At 44.2% G+C, this 19349-nt stretch overlaps 1 protein-coding gene across 1 annotated transcript in view; it reads right to left on the bottom strand.

Moving 5' to 3' along the window:
* MTF1 (metal regulatory transcription factor 1) overlaps positions 1–19349 on the bottom strand; it is a 41947-nt gene that overhangs the window by 6402 nt on the left and 16196 nt on the right. Inside the window, exons 2-8 of the mRNA XM_066574809.1 lie at positions 13672–13910; positions 11909–12040; positions 10373–10446; positions 10151–10284; positions 8044–8121; positions 6739–6841; positions 584–1125 (exon numbers count right to left, since the gene is read on the bottom strand). Of these exons, the coding sequence (XP_066430906.1) occupies positions 584–1125; positions 6739–6841; positions 8044–8121; positions 10151–10284; positions 10373–10446; positions 11909–12040; positions 13672–13910 (1302 nt within the window). The remainder of the gene's footprint in view (positions 1–583; positions 1126–6738; positions 6842–8043; positions 8122–10150; positions 10285–10372; positions 10447–11908; positions 12041–13671; positions 13911–19349) is intronic.

Raw genomic sequence — 19349 nt, 5'->3', positions numbered from 1 at the left:
GGATCTTCACCCACGGTGGACCGCAGGTCTTCTCCCATGGTGCACCGTGGGCTCTGTGCGTTCCATTGCCGATTCCAGCCTCCTGATTGGCTGGAATCGGCACACGTGACGGGGCGGAGCTACGAGGAGCAGCTCTCCGGCACGAGCGGCCCCATTCAGAAGGGAGAAGACCGAACTGCGCAAGCGCGTCTAATCGGGCGATTAGACGCTGAAATTAGACGGCTCCATGGAGACGAGGACGCCAGCAACGGAGCAGGTAAGTGAATAACTTCTGTTTGGCTCATATTTAATGCACGATGTACATTACAAAGTGCATTAATATGGCCATACAGAAGTGCTAAACCCCACTTGCTTTCGCGGGACAACCCCTTTAAGCTCCAGTTCCTCATGAAGACTGTGCCTGGTCCAAGGGTTTCATCTTCCTCTTAAGATAGAATGTTAAGCTACATACAATGTAACTTTTTAAATGGGTGAAGTTTCCCACTCTTCCGCTTCTTATATTGCACCTGGATTATCAGATGCCAGATTAATATTAGTTTTTTTCACTTTTAATTTCACCTGTGTTTTTGATGCAAATACTTACAGATTGCTCGGGGTTTTGTGAAGTTCCATTTATAATCCACTGAAGATTTTGCTCATCCATCACTAGGCTGGGCTGCAAGATGGCAGCATTAGGAGTCTGTGTTAACGTTATGGCAGGGTTGCTGCCCAGCACTGTACTGGCATTGGAAACTGCAGCCTGCACCAGTGTCGGTAAAACAGAGTCCGAAGTGGCTCCTACTGGCAGAGAGGGTCCTGCAACCACAGTCAATCCCTCTACTAAGGGCTGCGAGGTCCATGGAGTTATGAAGTTGTCCTGGGTGACTGTAAAGCGACTCCCATTATGAACAGGCACTTCCAGGGGTTGTGGTGCTGTGGTGGACACGGCCGACGCCGACTGAGTCCCACATCCCAGGGTGCCAGATGGTAAAGGCAAGGATGTTGTGCTAGGTGCAGAAAGCAAGGAAGCGTCTGAGACAGGGTTTGGGTTACTAGAAGGGATAGCTAGAGATGGAGGATCAGTTGTGCTGGTCTCTGCAGGGTCTATTGCTGGGGTTTCTGTGGTCCAACTTTTCAATAGCGCTTCTGTGGAACAATATAAAAAGTGTCATTAGTCCAATTTCCAACTGTGGTTATGGAACATCACAAAATGCTCTAAAGCTCCATTTTCACACCTATCGATTGCTCAATAGTTACATCATCATGTTCACGAAAAGTTGTGTTTACACCTAACAGGGGCACATTCACACAGTGATATATCTTTGGTCTGCATTTCCTCTATATGCCAGAAATGGGGTTGGATCCAAGCAGAGGGAAGCCTTTCCTTTTGGAGAATCAACTACTATTTTGGCAGCAAACATACAGAAGGCATACAGTGCAAATAAAGCTGAGTAAACAAGCATGACATTTTGTGCATGCACTGGGGAGAACATATCTCTAAAGGCAGGGCAAAGAAGAAACATTAAACTTTTTCATAGCAATTAAAGAAGTTATCTCACGACAAGAACCCCTCGATGAACCACAGCAGAGAGCAAGAAACGATCAAAAACTTTATCATTCTCTTTCATTTTCTTTGTACCGGGGTAAGCTTCATTAATCACGACATTTCTATAACTTGGTTATGTCCATCTCGGAATCGAACAGAACATGCACAAAAAAAAATTTGCCCATGTAAATACACCCTCAATGGAATTTAATAAATGCAAATTTAAGTATACCTGGTATACCCTCTTCAACAGCTTTCTGCACTATAAGTCTGCAGTCACACATTTAGCTCCTTTCCACAGAATAGGTGATAAATGTTTGATCACTAGGGGTTCGACCACCGGGACCCCAGGGAACATGATAACAGTACACCATCTCCCATTCACTTCTATGGGACTCAGGAAGATATCCGAGCGCATTGTTTGGCTGAGTCTCGTAGAAGTGAATGGATTCGTGGTCCCACATTCGCACTACTGGTCCCATTCTCCAGGGGGAATCTGAGGTGTGTCATTCTCATGATCCCTCTAGGTCTCAGCAGTCACATCTCCAGTGAACACATTTATTGTCCATCCTGTGGATAAGCGATAGATGTTCTTGGTGAGATTAACCATCGAAGGGGTGAAAATATCGGCATTCCTTTTCAATTCAACAATTCAAAAATTAGGCCAGAACTTTAATTTGCTGCTAATTTGTCCAGAAAAGTAAAATATCTGAATAAATGACCCTGCAGCCAATGTTGCAGTTAAATTATCTGGGAATATTGACTTTTGGCGGCCGGCTTTTTATTTCCATTGTTATTTACAAAATACACAGAACTCCAAAAGTTTCACTTTTCTCAGCTGACTCTAGGTAAGGTAAAAGTCAAACTAATCTATTTCTCCGGGATAATGTGTATGGAGGCCTCCCAGCTCTCCCTCAAGGGTTGAGGTCGGACGTGCGTAAAGGCCCTTTTACACGCAACGATAAATCACTCACAATTCGTTCAAACGAGTGAAAGTGAGAGATAATTGTTACATGTGAAAGTGACACCATCGCTCACTTGTCATTCACGGTTGTTTAAGATGACTTTTCTGTCAGTTTAAACAACCTCGTTGGCACTCGTTGGATACTCGAACTGTGCGAAAGCTCCCATAGGAAGCGCTGAGCAGGTAGTGAGAAGCAGACGAGAAGGCCGCAAGCCGCCGGAAGGACCTCAGTTTGAATGCACTGCATGAGCGCCAATGACCTTAGCAGAGACATCAGCGCTCGCGCAGTCGCTTCACAGACAGTCGTCCTGTGTAAAAGGGCCTTAATTCTTTGTTTTCTCAGGAGACCAGCCACTGCCCGAGTCTCCTTAAGATTGGCCGAGCATGCATGTTTTTGGGGCAGCTGAAAAGAACAGCCATCTGAAGTCTATGGACAGCCTTGGCTATTCTTTCTAGAGGAAAGGAAGATAAAAAGCTTTTGATAATTGTTACAGAGGATAAAAATGTTCATCACAAGGGCAGTCATATAATGTAACACCATATTAAGCTGTTAGCTCCTAGTAGTGCCACGATATATACTAGCCCCTTTTAAAGACTATGATTTTGCAGGATCACTCCTATTTTAGGAGCAGGTCTTCCTTTACTCTTAATTAATGGATGGATGCTGGATTATAGGACTTTTAATGTATTACTCATCATTAATTCATTACAACGGAACCATAAATGTCAGATAAGATGCTTATAATGTAAGGTGGCTAGGTTGTAAAAATGTAGAAACTTCAAGCGGACAGGAATTTCCAGTTGTGGCATCCTGTATGTGAGAACACGAGAACACCTTCAGACGGCAGGTTCATGCAGGAAAATTTAAATAAAATTCAGCAAGTCTTTAATGGGGTTGGTCACACTCGTCTGGTCTCCTTGTCCCATCCTTAAGACATGGCTGTATATGGAGGGGCATGTGGGCAGAAAGGTCATTGAGCCTCCTGTACTGCACCTTTTAGATTCCGGTGTGCTACTATGAAGTTGGCAGAGTGACGTTTCTGGTCATAAGACCATATGCAGCCATCTTCTGGATGGGACAAGGCGGCTGGATGAGTGGGGTTCGTGGTTTCACTACTTTAACAGAATGGTAAAGAAGTTGGAATAAAAGTGAAATCTATTCATATTAAACCACTTTGTTAAAATGTAACCATAAAGTAGCCAACCCTTTTAAAGGGGTTGTCCCACAAAAATAACATCCCCTATCCATATGATTGAGGATATGTATTCAAATACTGGGGGTTTGACTGCTAGGACCATTACTGATCACAAGAACTGAGGTCCAGAGTGCCCCGAATCAATGGAGCAGCGGTCACGCATACATACTACCACTGCATTCATTTCAATGGGACTGACAGGGATAACTGAGTACAATCACTCAGCAATCGCCTGGTCAGTATTTAGTTGGCATCACGTTTTAAATAAAACCTTGCTAGTGCTCATTAAATAAACTTTTCTTAGAACTCTACATCGTGTAGATTCCCTATTAATCTTCCTACAAATTTATGAACAAACTGACAACTACAACTAGATGTTACTAATAACCTTGTCAAAAAGGCGTGTCCCTGTAGAGACTGGCACTAGCATAGTTGATCCCCAAACAGTAATACCTACACCATAACCCCTTAGTGACCACCCCATACACTTTTTATGTCCTGCTTTACCGGGCTTTAATCCCAGGGCCGTAAAAACACGCTTCCTCTAGGGATGTGACAGCTCCATGCTGTCTGTTACCGGAGGTAGCAGTCAGCCTGGAACTGTCATGGAGGGGGGGGGGGGGGGGGGGCAGGACCCCCCCCCCCCCCTCCTCGTTCACACTATCCAAGGGATAGCAGCGATCGCATGAAAGTAAATAAAAAGTTTTTAAAATCCTCATGGATTGTAAGCTGAAAATACTCAGCCCCGTCCTCAGCGACGTCTCGCGGCAATCTGGTCCTTCAGATCGGATCCATGAGGGCAGCAGAAAATACTTCCCTCTAGCCTCTGGGATGTCCTCCGATGTGGTGCGCATGCACAGAAAGCCAGAGAGCCCCGCCAATTTTAAATCTCCCTGCAGCGAGAAGTCAAAGGGGACTGTTGTATGCGGCTCCCGGTCACGTGATCGCCGTTATACATCGGATAACAGTGATCATGTAAATTTTAAAAAGTGTAAAAAAGAAAAAAAATTCAAAACGTTAAGTCCCCCCCCCCCCCTACAGATCGATGGGTGAGAGGAAATGTAACTCCGCATTTGAACCCCCGACGCAATCATGCCTGTGCATACGCCCGCCGGCAAACTGCCAGACACGTGCAGTAGCCGGGAAGACCAGAAAATTTAAAACCTCCTCTGCTCCCGGTGACCAAAGGTTGCCGAGAGCCTGGAGCAGTGACTGCAGGCCTCGTTGAGCAGGCCCTGGTCACATAATAAAAAGGTAGCGATCTACCTTCAGGCCGTTCTCACACGACCGAATAGAAAGTGCGGATTCTGCATGCGTTTGATCCGCGGTAATACGCAGATCAATCAAATGGGTCAAAATTACGTAATCCACTCATAGAAAACAGAATGCAGCAGGTTCTATTTTTCAGCGGATATCCACCACAGACAGCCCATTGTGCGACATGGTCGTGGATATACCCGCAGCCCGTACGCAATTACATTGTGTACGGGCTCCGGGTACCCGGGTCATCGCTAAGCGACGGTGCGGGAAATACAAACAAAAAAAGGTGTACTGCACATGAGCGCCTGTGTCAGTACGCAGTTATGCGCAGGACATTAAGCGAGCATACAGTTTTTCAGACCGCTATCTGTAATACATAATGTACAACCCAGGAATGCTCGCCTTCCCGCATTTCCAATATTTTTCAGGGGTCAAATTTTTTTCCGCACAAGTGAGCAGTGGAGCCTGGAATTTATTCAGTTGTGCCCTGAAATCTAAAGAGTGTTCCCTTCACTATAGGCCTAGTTATGTGTCAAGTAAGCAGATTGGGACTACAATGGGTATGTCTCCGAACATGGAACAAACAGGGGGATCCATTTGGGGGTCAACGTCTTCATTAATATGTGTGCTGTACAAAAAAACGGTTTTTAAAATGACACAATTGCCAAAAAAAGGAAATCATATTTTTTTCCTTCTGCTTTGCTTAGATTAATTAAAAAACTGTTGGGTCAAAATACTCATGACACCCCTCAGTGAATATATTAAGGAGTCATTTGTGGGGGTATCTATCATTCTGACACCTATGAGTTAAATTTGTACGTCTCCCAAATGGTTAAAAAAAAAAACAAAACACACACCCAAAAAAAACCTACACTTTTTCAAATGTGCGTCCAGAATAAAGTAAAAAGATGGAAACATATATCTTATCAAAAATGTGTATGGTATATTTGCACATATTTCAGATATTGCAATTGAAAATGTGAAAAAACTGACAATTTTTTCAAAATGTTCCAAATTTTGGCGCTTTTAATAAACATACACAAATTCTATCGGTCCATTTTTACCACCTAAGTGAAGTGCAATATGTGGCGAAAAAAACAATATCGGAATCACTTGGATATGCAAAACTTTTACAGAGTTATTCTATGCTAAAGTAACAGATGTCAGATTTCCAAAATTTGGTCTGGTCATTAAGGGGTTAATGTCAATTTATTCATATATTGCCAGGAGGAATAACAAAGTAACAGCACAATACAGAATTGTAAGAAATACATTCCAGAATTGTTATGGATATCATTATTTACTAAATCAAACATATCAGGAGAGCTAAGAGGTCCTCTTTAAGCCAAAACCAGAAATGAAGACCAAACACTTATGCATCAGTACCTAGTTTGGTTTAAAAATTAGATGCAAAATAGTGACCAAATTTGCAGCTTGCACAAAGCCTAAGGCCCTGCCAACACTGCGCCATTTTAACATAAACTGCTAGTGGAAGGTCAGCCCTGCAGGCACACGTGACTTTTCACTGAAGTGAATGGTATTACAGAATGTGCTGAGTGCTATAACTCCCATTCATTTCCAAGGTAAGTGACCGTGAACTGCCTGCTCTCACCAGCAGTCAAGGCTAAAATGGCTTATCTCCAAATAGGTGTGGGTCTCAGTGGCCGACTTCTAGCAACCAGCATTTAATGACATGACCCATAGCCAGGAGATTCCAAATGGTAAAGTTTTTATTGGGTTGCCCAAATATATAATTTGACATAATATATGTAACATTTCTGTTATTTATCTACCTGTCTGATGAGCAGAATCATTATCGTCTATGTTTTCCGGACTTTGAAACATGGACTGAAACAGGCTTTGTGGTAATAATGAACTCAGGTCTTGTCCAGGAGTCTAAACCAGAAAAGGGAATAAAAGGTTACAAACTGTATATGCTGGTTGGTCCATGAAATTCCAAGATACTTTCCCCATAGTCTCTACACACACTGCCTTGTCTTCATCAGGGGCTTGTGATATTTATAGGGCATGGAAATGAATGATAAAATAATCCCCCACAGGGCCGCCTATTGGAAGGTGGCTACCCTATGAAACAATATCTGCCCCGGATTCACATTGATGGCCTCTCACCTAGCCAACCACAACCACACTTTGCATTGATTAAGAGCAGGAACTCCCGAAACAGGTGTCTGTACATGGGTACTCTAGTTTGGCTTACATCCCTAGTCATGTTGCAGGGCTTGTTGTATATTGACTCCTAGAGTGGCTACCTTCCAGTAGGTGGCGCTGTGGAGGATTACTCAATTGCTCATTTGTATTGCTTTTTCCCGGGGAGCATCACATGGCCAATATAAGACTCCTTGCACCCTTGTGGTGATCTCTTCTATGATGCTCTCCACAAAGAGAAACATCCCTCCTTGGATATCCAAGAGGCATCCTCTACATTTACTCAGAAGATATGAACATTTTAAATACAGCATGCTGCTAACTTTTCACTTCCATGCACTTACATTGATGAAACCTAAGAGCTAGTGCGAATGTATGACAACAGGAAATGTGTGTAATTTATGAAAGGTGTTATGTCAGACTATGGTGGCATAATGTACCATCAATGCCCAAACTAACAAATGGGGGGTTGAATCACTAAAGCAGAGCTCTAGGAAAGCGCCATGCCACCTGGCCTGTTGGCTTCAGAAGCTGCACGATCGACAAGTCCATGTGGCCTCTGCGAAAAGCTAAGAAAATTAGAAACATGGTTTCTCTAGCGCTTCTGCCTAGTGACCAGCATATGGTAGAGTGGTCAGATGAAATGTCCTCAAGGTCCCGTGTAAATCCATACAGAAAACTGAATGATGAGCCGTTCAGTGTAAACAGCAGTGAGTCGCTTCTGAACAACTGTCTGCCTACTGTGAATGGAGGCGGAAGAACGCTCCCCAACCCACGTTTCCTCCATGCTATCAGCGATACTCGCTCCTGTGTAATAGCACGGGAGCGAGCACCACAGGGACGAGTGTCAGACATCGTTTGCCCAACAGCTCGTCCCGTGTAAATGGGGCATAAGACAAACCCTTTAAATCTACTTTCCTAAAATGACTTACTCCATCTGCATTCTCCCGCAGATCCGAATCAGTGGATAAAGTGCTTAAATCACTGAGGCAGAGCCAATGCTTTGCGTCCTAAAAGAGAGCAGGAATGGAGAACTGATGAGTGATATCACTGGTTAGAGTCAGCTCGCGTTCGCAGTTTGTTTTTTGCATATACATCAACAATATAGCCTAGACAGCAATGAAAGCAGGCCTTATTTCAATATGTTACACATTTGGGAGAAATGATTACTACCAATGTATGAAAGACAAGGACATGATTCAGGCTGGTGGAGTGGCAATTATTGGACTGTTCCAGTAATTTGCACCATTTTAAATACACAAGAGATAAATAAAGGTCACACAAGACCAGAAACAATACACCCATCATATTGTTATAGAAGAGCCCTCCTCCACCACTCATCTCAAAGACAAATGCTATTAACCCCTTAAGGACCAAGCACGGTAAATATACGGTGCTTGGTCCTGGGCTTTAATCCCAGAAGGAGCGAAAGAGTTCAGGCCCTTTTACACGGACCAAGATATTGTTTAGATTCTCCTAATCAGCGAGAATGTGAACAACATGTTTCAGTGTAAAGGCATGCACGACTGAACAATTAACAATAAATTAGCTCATCGCTCAGTCTCTGCATGCATAAAAACTGAACAACGTATTGGCCGGTGTAAACAGGCAGTCATTCATCTATGAACTGCCTGTTTATTGTGAATGGAGGCGATCAGAGGGGAATGATCTCCGACCAACTCCACCTCCATTCACTAATGATGCTTGTTTCTGTTGGGCATCTGCGCCTGGCAGGTCGTCCTGTGTAATAGAACTGGAAAGAGAAAAGGGAGGGGGATATGGAGAGGAGGATAAGGAAATGTCTGATGGGAACGTTCAAGATAATACATTTTGGAAATCAGACCCCCTGATCATTCAGGGCTGTTAGACCATCACAACCTTGGAGTCCTCTCCTGAGTTAACAAGCTCTTTTATACAGCATAGGTGATTCAACGTTGATCCAGGGATTATTCGGATTGCCCCTATGGAGTCCGGAAGGAATTTTTCCTCGCAAATAGGCTAAATTGGCTTCTGCCTCATTGGTTTTTTTTGTCTTCCTCTTGGTCAACAGATGGGGGTTGAAAACAGGCTGAACTGGATGGACATTGTTACTATGTATGTTACCTCTTGTTGCCATTCACCCATAGTAGGAATAGAAGTGGCAATGGTGCAGTATGACAGACCTAGTTGTAGTCAAACAGAAATGCAGCAAGCTTCTATTTTGAGAGGCAACAGACTCCGGTAACACAAAAAGGCAAGTAATATGGGCATGGGGGGTAGGGTGTTGTCCACTCTTATCTATCTTATACAAGAGTATGCTGAGAACAACTCATGCCAGAAGGGTTTAACTCTATCACACCCCACCATACGTGTATCTTCTAGTGCCATAGAACCAGAAAGTGTACTCTGGCATAGAGCAGAATATGCTGTGGAGAGGGGTCGGATATCTGTACCACCTGGTTAAAATTGTGTAGTTTTTATCTGAGGCAGCATGTGACACTGATAACTTATGGGTAAAGAGAAATGCTCTCTGCCAATCTTTGCCCAAGACCACTTACCCACAGCTTCGGCAACTACTGTTGCCAAGTCTGTGAAAAGCAAGGTACGCTCCTACCTCCCTTTTAAGCCAGGATTGATATGGTGCCCACGGGTGGTGAAGTTGGTAGATTCTAGAAGGGCTTTGGAGGAGACTGGAAGGAGCACTACTCTCCACGACTAGAGATAATGGGTCACAGCTGTATGTATTCCAACCAGGAATGGCCGCTCACCCCTCCAACTGGGACTACAACTCCACAATAAAGCCTGCTAGGATGTGGTGGAAGCATGGATCCTCTACAGACTGTCACCCCCAAAACCCTCTCTGTTTCCACAAGGGGCAAACATCATTGATACTTCTTATAAAGTATCTATCATTAAAAAAAATGCATAGAGAAATGGTGCAAGTTGAATACGAGATCGTTGCACATAGGTGAATGAGTTGTAATATTTTGCAATGGGCAAATATATTGTTCTATTGTATGTACACAACTCTAGAAGTAGTGAATATAGTTCATTTAGTACCTCTGCATTGTTGGCAAATCCATACCAGTCATCCATACCAGTAAGATCATGACCTTTCATGTGGCTTTTTAAGCTGTACTGTGTGCTAAATGTTTTCTCACATCCACCACTGGTGCAAAAAAACGGTCTTTGCCCTAAAAACAGACAAGAGATGATCACAACCTTATAATATAGCCTCAATATATATGACTGGACACATGGGCACAGAATGGTACCACTCACCTGTATGTTTCCTAGCATGTGTTTTCAGGTGGTGGCTGGCGGCAAATGCTTTGCCACATCCATCATGGTCACATCTGCATGATAAAATAATACTATTTAACTATACATGTACCCTACCATTTAATAAGCAATGACCAAAGTTAACAGAAAACTCTTCCCATAGGGAACATTTGTACAAAATGTCATAATTTAAATCTACAAATGAGGTTTTCATCTGCATTTTCTTCTCCATTCCAAATTGAAAGGACAGATTGTGCTGTTGCCACTCCAAATCGGGCTTGCATCTCTTACACACGTAGCCCAAACTAAGGCTAGGTTATTACCCATGTATGGAATTACATTTGGAGAGATGGTTTGATATGCACTGCTGAATGTACGCCTCTCACATTTCAAGAGCCAAGAAAACAATGGGAAAACAAATAGAGAAACGAATCCGCTTTTATTCACAAATCATTAAAGGGGTTTACCCACAACCTAAAATTGCTCCACAAGCACTCTGTCCTTCCTGGTGCAGCTGACCAGGACATGTGACTGCTGCAGCCAATCACTGGCCACAACAGTGATCTTCTGTAGCCCAGAGTGGTTGTGAAGCAATTTTAAGTCGTGGATAAGCCCCTTTAATCCTTTTCCACCCCAGGGCATATATGTATGTCTTGTCTTAAAAGGGGTTCCCGTGAAAGGACATACAGGTACATCCTATGGATGGCACACACTCAGGAGCTGAGCTCACTCCATCTGCAGTAGGAGCTGGTTGTGACTGACAGCCGGCTTTCTACTTCAACAATGGAGATTGATTGTAAGGAGTTAACCGTAAGGAATCTGTGTTCTTATCAATGTTGATCGCAGAATGTCTCGGATGTCATCGGTCCTCTGCCATTATATCCATTATATCACAGAGGGCCAATGGGTTTCCTCAGCAACTGGACATCACTCAATGGAATTCAAGTCAGCCATGGCTACCATAGGCAGAAATAGTGATAATACACTGTAGTACAAAAGTACTGCAGTGTATAATCTAAGCGATCTTGAGATCCCAGGCTCAAGTTCCATACAGCGACATAAAATATGTAGCATGTTCCCCAATCTATGTAAATCAGCTGCAATCCGTCTGATAGGCAGTCTTGCCTGTCTACCGCTTGGTCTTCCACAGCCCCTCCTCTTGTCTAATGATTGACATCTACAGCTCCAATAATTAGATTAAAACATTACATTATTTAGCCTATAATTTTAATCTACAAGATGTTAGCATCTTGTATTGTAGATTTTTTAGATTCGCTCTGCATACACTGTAATATAACTTATTATATGCTTACATACAGGCATGTATACTCAAGTACATTTCACAAAAGGGGAAGTTTAGCCTGCACATTTATGCTGTCTCAAATCTTTCCGTTTTTACTTCTCACACACAGAAAAAAAAACCAAGTATTAGTGCTTTAGTACTTGTAATGGGAACAGAAAAATATAGTAGTATGAACTGAAGCTGGAGTCTATGTCATGGAGAGAATATATGATGTGAAAGGACATAAAATTTACCGGAATGGTTTTTCCCTGGTGTGCGTGCGAATGTGCTTCCGTAAATCGCTGTGGGTAGTGAAATACTTGCTGCAGCCTTCTGTCACACAGTTAAAGGTTTCACCTGTGTGGAGTCTTTTATGCGCTCTTAACCTAAGGAAGGCAAATTATATACAAGCCTATATTATTAACAACCCATTTTCAAGTTTGCTTCTGTCATACTGATAACTCAGGTTACATATATAGTTCCTTCATAAAATACACAGCCAAAAAAAAACCCCAATCTACAGTTAAGGCCCATTTACATGCAAAGACAATCTTTCAAACGATTGACAGTTTTAGCGATCGTTTTGCATAAAGTGTTAATGGACACTAATGTCCATTCAGGAGCTGTTTGTAGAGCACCACGTGTGGTCTAAATTCTGCACATGGCTCCATTGTTCTCACAGGGGCAGAATACAATGTAATCTCTGACTTCCGTGCAGAACACCATGTGCGGTCCCGGTTATCTCTCTCTGGCTGAACAATGGATTTTAAGCTCATCTTAAAATCGTCGTTCAGCCGAAGAGTGAAAGATGGCAGCATTTGCAGGCAACGATTATCGCTCATATGCCATTGTTTGAATGAATTGTGAGCGATAATCGTTAAGTGTAATTGGGCCTTTACTTGTTCCAAATTCTTCATAGTGATGTACTCAAACCTGCACTATTAAATATATTTCTTAGTAGACAATAATATATTATTCTGATAAGAACAGTTTCCCAGATACAAGTGGGCTGTCATATAGCATTGCTACATAGTTCAACATAGACTCTAGAATGGCTATATTGAGTGCGTTGGCCAAGAGAAGAGAAATATTTTGAGAACTTTTTTGTATTCGGATCTGTTTTAAAGAGGTGATTAATGGATTTGATGGGAGCACCCATCTATTAATTCACTTCTATGGGACTGACATAAATAGCTAAGTACATCACTTGGGTATCTCCATAGACGGGGAATGAAGTAGTGGTCATTCATGTGTGGTGCACCGTTCAAGATTCTTGGGGGTTCCAGTGCCGAGATCCCTAAGGATCATACTGTTTATCACCTATCCTGCAACAGCAGGGATAAGTGAGAGCACTGAATCCCGTTTTTAACAGTTTGCAGGGTTAATGTTGATCACAGCATGCAAAGGGTTCACAGAGGAAGCGTGCAAAACATGCCCTCATATGGCTATGCAGACGGGGAAAATAAAAAAGTTATGGCTTTTAAAAAGTGGCCATGTCCTTAAGGGCTTTTCCAAGACTGAACTACTGATGATTATGTATTTTCAGGATCAGTCAATTGGGCTTTAGGCTGCATGCACACGGCAGGTTGGATTCTGCATGCGGAGCCCGCAACGGAATCTGACCCTGTGCCCAGCCGGCATCCGCGCGTACCTCTATTTTCTTCTTTTTTTTCTGTACTGCGGATGGTCTGCACGACACACCCTCGGTCATGCGCAGTACAGAATTTTTTTTCCCCTTATTCCCGCAGAATCTGTGACCTGTCCACAACGTCAATTGCGGACGAGTCACGGGTCATACGTGCGGAATCCGGAGGAAAATGGAGCATGCAGCGATTTTTCATCCGCAAGCAGAAACTGCAAATGGTTTCTGCTCATGTGCATGAAGAATCATTTTTGCATTGTATGCTATGGGCGGTATTTGCTAGGGAATCCGGAGACAGACGGCCGCTCCGGATTCCGCAATTCAAATCCGCCAGTGTGTATTCACCCTTTTTCAGATTCTACCCAACATTCTCACCTGTAGAGAGTATTAAAAGCTTTTTCACAACCTTGCACATCACATTCAAAAGGCTTTTCCTTGGTGTGTACACGGACGTGGATCTTGAGACTATACGAGGTAAGAAATGCCTTCCCACAGCCCTCCTGGTTACATACAAAAGTATATTCCCCTCGGTGTGTCTTCTGGTGAGTGCGCAGGTTGCCTGCTGTGCTATATGTGCGGAGGCAGCCTTCAAACGTACATTGGTATCGCTTCACCTGTAATACAAAATCATGGCATCTGGTTAGCTCATCATGTCTACAACTATTTGTGAAGAGTTTCTTCTAATGGGGTGGCGCAGGGTGTTAAGGCAGCAGTATGCAGTCCTAAGCTCTCGCTCACAACCTGAAGGTTGTGATTTCATTTCCCGCATGGCTCAGGGAGCTGACTCAATCCTTCCAAGGTCGGTAAAATGAGTACTGGGGGTAATAAATAAATTACCTGAAAGCGCTGGGGAATAAGTTGGCGCTATACATATTACAAGCCCCTTTCTCTTTCTAATGGGTATAGTGGTACAGTTTTAAACGTGATTTTCCCGGGAGGAGGGAAAGATTACAATAGCTTTGAGAAATCTCTGCTAAAAAGTGATACGTGGATGTGGTGTAAAGGGAAGCTCTCATCTCACCTCTAAAACAAACTTCACAGGACGCTCGGCAACGAAAACTCCAACACTACTAGTGCCCTCTCTTTCCTAATGAGCATATAAAAAGGCCTCACACCCCTGTTAAAGTAGGGTTTTTCAGGTTTCAAAATCCAACAAAGAGGAATCATTTCAGATTTATTCCCACCTTCAATGTAACCCAATTCCATTGAAAAACAAAATTATATAATTGAGGTAGAAAACACAAAAACAAACCTAAAATAACGTGGCTTCCATAAATGAAATCCACCCATGAGCATTGGGCCTAAAACTAATACTTTGTTGATGTATCCATTGACTTTATGACAGCATTCAGTCCTTTTGTGAAGGTTTTGTGTCAAAATGGAATGATATTTGGAACGGTTCATGATTTCCTCCACCTTGACTAAAGCCCCAGTTCCAGCAGCAGAAAAACAGCCCCAAAGTAGGTTTTGGCAAAACAATAGCCGAGCTTGGATGTTCCTTGTTTAGAAAAGGCTTCTGTCTTGCTCCCGTACCCCACAGCCCAGACATATGAAGAATACGGGAGATGGTTGTCACATGCACTACACCAGGGGTCCCCAACTCCAGTCCTCAGGGACCATCAACATGTCATGTTTTCAGGATATCCTATGGTAAGAACGCCTGTGGCAATGTCTGAGGCACCGACAATAATTACATCATGTATGCAATACTGAAGAAATCCTGAAAACATGACCTGTTGGGGCGCCTTGAGGACTGGAGTTGGGAACACTGCACTACACAACCAGTACCTGTTAGGAATTCCTGCAGCTCCTTTAATGTTGCCGTAGGCCTCTTGGCAGCCTCATGGACCATTGTTCATCAATTTTTAAGAGACGCCAAGTTCTTGGTAATGTTACTGTTGTGCCAAATGTAATCTACTTCTTGAGGACTATCTTCACTGTGTTCCATGGTATATGTGAGGCCTTGGGAATTATTTGGTCCCCTTCTCCTGACTGATACCTTCCAACAATCAGATCCCTTTGATGTGCTGTAAGCTCTTTATGGCTTTTGCTGAAAAATGAGACTTAAGGCCCTTTTAGATGGGCTGCCAGTCTTTTAAATGACTCCCGAAGCGCTGATGTCACTGCTAAGGTCATTTAAACTAAAAGACTTGCTGCTGGCTCTCAGGCTTCTTGCCCGCTTCTCCTCCTACGAGAAGCGCTGAGCGGGGAGCATTTACACAGGACAAGAAGCCAGTGATCCAACAAAGTTTTTTGACTGAAAAATCAGCTTGAACAACCGTGAACGACAAGTGAGCAATGTTTTCGCATTCACACTCAACAATTATCGCTCAAGTTCATTAATTTGAGCAAATTTGAAAAATTGTGAAAAAGCTTTTAATACTCTGTACAGGTGAGAATGTCGGGTTGAATCAGAATCCCTGTAAATAATGGCAGCGGAGAACTACTATTTAACATGAGTTTAAATGCGATTGGCTAATCCTAAACCCAACCACATCCAAAATATAAGAGGGTGTTCACACTTATGCAAACACATTATCTCTGTGTTATTTTTATTATTCCACCCTAAAAGATTTTAGTTTGTTTTCAAATGGAATTGTGGATAATGGGTCACATTGAAGGTGGAAATAAATCTGCAATGATTCATCTTTATTGGGATTTTTTTTTAAATGCCATGATTTTGTCATGTTAACAGGGGTGTGTAGACTTTAGTTATAGCCTGCTGTATGCAAATGAGCAGAGAAGAGTTATATGGCCAAGAAGAGTCATGCTGATTTATGAGCTGCCAAGCCAGCCATGTCCAGTTCTCGGGTTACACAGGGCTTATTGTGTAACGGGTGATATGTCAAGCTGTCTATTAAGAGACAAGGGGTGTGATTAGCTCGATAGCTCATAATTAGCATGGCTCTAATTGACCAAATTACTCTTCTCTGCTCATTTGCATACAACAAGCTGTAATTTTAGTAATTCATTTTGGAGGTACATGGATTTGTTAGGAAAAGAGCAGGCATTAGAAGCAAATGATTTTTCATCCTCTATGAGCCAGTGAAGTTAGTTTTAGGGGCAAGATGGTGGTGACAAGTTCCTTTTAAATGTGTAATAATGGCTTATTTGATACATCCATAGCAACATAGTATATTAGGCTAAAAAAAGACAAATGCCCATCCAGCTCTGCCTGTTTCAATCGCCCTTCCTTGTTGATCCAGAGGAAGGCAAAAAAAACCCCAATGAGGTAGAAGCTAATTTACTCTCATTGTTGGGGAAAAAAATCCCTTCCCAACTCCATAATGGCAGTCAGAATAATCCCATTTGAAAAGTTGCTACCTGACTCCAAGACCGACAAAAGGTAATGTCGCCTGGGTGGTTGCCTGAGGGAGAGAAGGGTGTTTCCAGGGGGTTGGGCAACTTCCTGATGTTATTCCCTGCTTGCATTTGTTCTTCCTGTAGACGATAAGCTGTCCTTAAATGTACATCTGCGTGGCAAACAGCGCGCATAGGTGACCATACGCAAGTCTTCGGCTGTAGATGTCCACTCGGTGAACCTGACTTGTTCACGTGAGCCCAGCCCAAAACACACTTTTTACAAAAAAAATATATATATATATATTGCTAAAAAGTATTGTTTCCATAAATAAGAAGTACCGTCTCCATAATGATTGGACAGTGCACTCAAAACACTGCCCAATTATTGACAGATCTATGTGGTTTTTTATAGCAGTACAATTCGCTCTGGTCCGCATGGCAGGACTTTAGAAGATGGGTACAATGGTCCCAATGTGCCCAGAATATTTTAGTCTTGCCACCATTTGTGACTAGCCCTGTTGTTGAGCATGTGTTGAGCATAAAAATCCTTTCCCCCTATATCTATGCAGATGTGCCACATGCTAGGCACATCTGCTAAATAATCAGCAGTCTGCTGCACACACTGTCCTGCAGGAGCCACGGATGGCTTTCCATGAGGCATGGCCTTACGCTGCCAGCAGAGAGGGGTGAGCGCCTGGCGGCAGTTCCTGCTATGGAGGTGGGGTGAGGGTACTGCAGTTCAATTAATGAGGGTGGCTGCAACTAGCTGGCATTTTTGCGATGGGGGAGGAGCCAGCTGCAGGTCAGGTGATTGGGGGGGAGGGGGGCTGAGCCTGGCTGCAGTTCATTTAATGGGGGAGGAAGTCATTCTGAATGTAGTTATGCCGTTGGGGAGGTAAGGCTCTGGATGTGATTATAAAACCACTGAGACACACAATCTGGCTGCGATTACTATACTGCCGGGGACGGGATGCTCTGGCTGCGGTTACTATACTGCCGGGGACGGGATGCTCTGGCTGCGGTTACTATACTGCCAGGGACGGGATGCTCTGGCTGCGGTTACTATACTGCCGGGGACGGGATGCTCTGGCTGCGGTTACTATACTGCCGGGGACGGGATGCTCTGGCTGCGGTTACTATACTGCCGGGGACGGGATGCTCTGGCTGCGGTTACTATACTGCCGGGGACGGGATGCTCTGGCTGCGGTTACTATACTGCCGGGGACGGGATGCTCTGGCTGCGGTTACTATACTGCCGGGGACGGGATGCTCTGGCTGCGGTTACTATACTGCCGGGGACGGGATGCTCTGGCTGAGGTTACTATACTGCCGGGGACGGGATGCTCTGGCTGCGGTTACTATACTGCCGGGGACGGGATGCTCTGGCTGCGGTTACTATACTGCCGGGGACGGGATGCCCTGGCTGCGGTTACTATACTGCCGGGGACGGGATGCCCTGGCTGCGGTTACTATACTGCCGGGGACGGGATGCCCTGGCTGCGGTTACTATACTGCCGGGGACGGGATGCCCTGGCTGCGGTTACTATACTGCCGGGAACGGGATGCCCTGGCTGCGGTTACTATACTGCCGGGAACGGGATGCCCTGGCTGCGGTTACTATACTGCCGGGGACGGGATGCCCTGGCTGCGGTTACTATACTGCCGGGGACGGGATGCCCTGGCTGCAGTTACTATACTGCCGGGGACGGGATGCCCTGGCTGCGGTTACTATACTGCCGGGGACGGGATGCCCTGGCTGCGGTTACTATACTGCCGGGGACGGGATGCCCTGGCTGCGGTTACTATACTGCCGGGGACGGGATGCTCTGGCTGCAGTTACTATACTGCCGGGGACGGGATGCTCTGGCTGCAGTTACTAGACTGCTGGGGACGGGATGCTCTGGCTGCAGTTACTATACTGCTGGGTACGGGATGCTCTGGCTGCGGTTACTATACTGCCGGGGACGGGATGCCCTGGCTGCGGTTACTATACTGCTGGGGACGGGATGCTCTGGCTGCAGTTACTATACTGCCGGGGACGGGATGCTCTGGCTGCAGTTACTAGACTGCTGGGGACGGGATGCTCTGGCTGCAGTTACTATACTGCCGGGGACGGGATGCTCTGGCTGCAGTTACTAGACTGCTGGGGACGGGATGCTCTGGCTGCAGTTACTATACTGCTGGGTACGGGATGCTCTGGCTGCGGTTACTATACTGCTGGGGACGGGATGCTCTGGCTGCAGTTACTAGACTGCTGGGGACGGGATGCCCGTGTAGGCTTCTGTGTTGTTTCTACACATAGGGAGCCTGTGAACAGGACTAATAATTCAGACAACCCCTTTAATCTCGGTGGTATCTTTGCTCTAAGAACTTTAAAATAGAAAAAAAAACAAGACCGGAAAAAGGATGCCTTGTCCAAAATAGGCTTCCTCAAAAGCATTTTATTGCATATTCAGTAAGAACACTTTCTGCTCTCACTTCCTAAAAATCACGCACAACTCATCTCAGAATAAACATCAGAAACTGAATATGCACTTTTTCCCCTTTGTGGGTTAGGGAGAGGGGGCCTGCCAAGTACATGCACTGGCTGTCCTACTTCTTGGTTTCCGCCAGTCATAATAAAAGGGAATGTGTCATCAGAAAAGGACCTATTATAAATCATGTTTTTGTGTTAAACATATTTTGCAAGAATTTTTTTTCTTTTTTTAAAAATTTTGGTCACAATCTGAAATTTAAAAATAATAAATAAA

Source organism: Eleutherodactylus coqui, chromosome 1 (assembly GCF_035609145.1).
Source record: "Eleutherodactylus coqui strain aEleCoq1 chromosome 1, aEleCoq1.hap1, whole genome shotgun sequence".
Classification (NCBI taxonomy): domain Eukaryota; kingdom Metazoa; phylum Chordata; class Amphibia; order Anura; family Eleutherodactylidae; genus Eleutherodactylus; species Eleutherodactylus coqui.
Note: the sequence above shows the minus strand (reverse complement) of the source record. Positions and strands in the feature narration are given on the sequence as shown.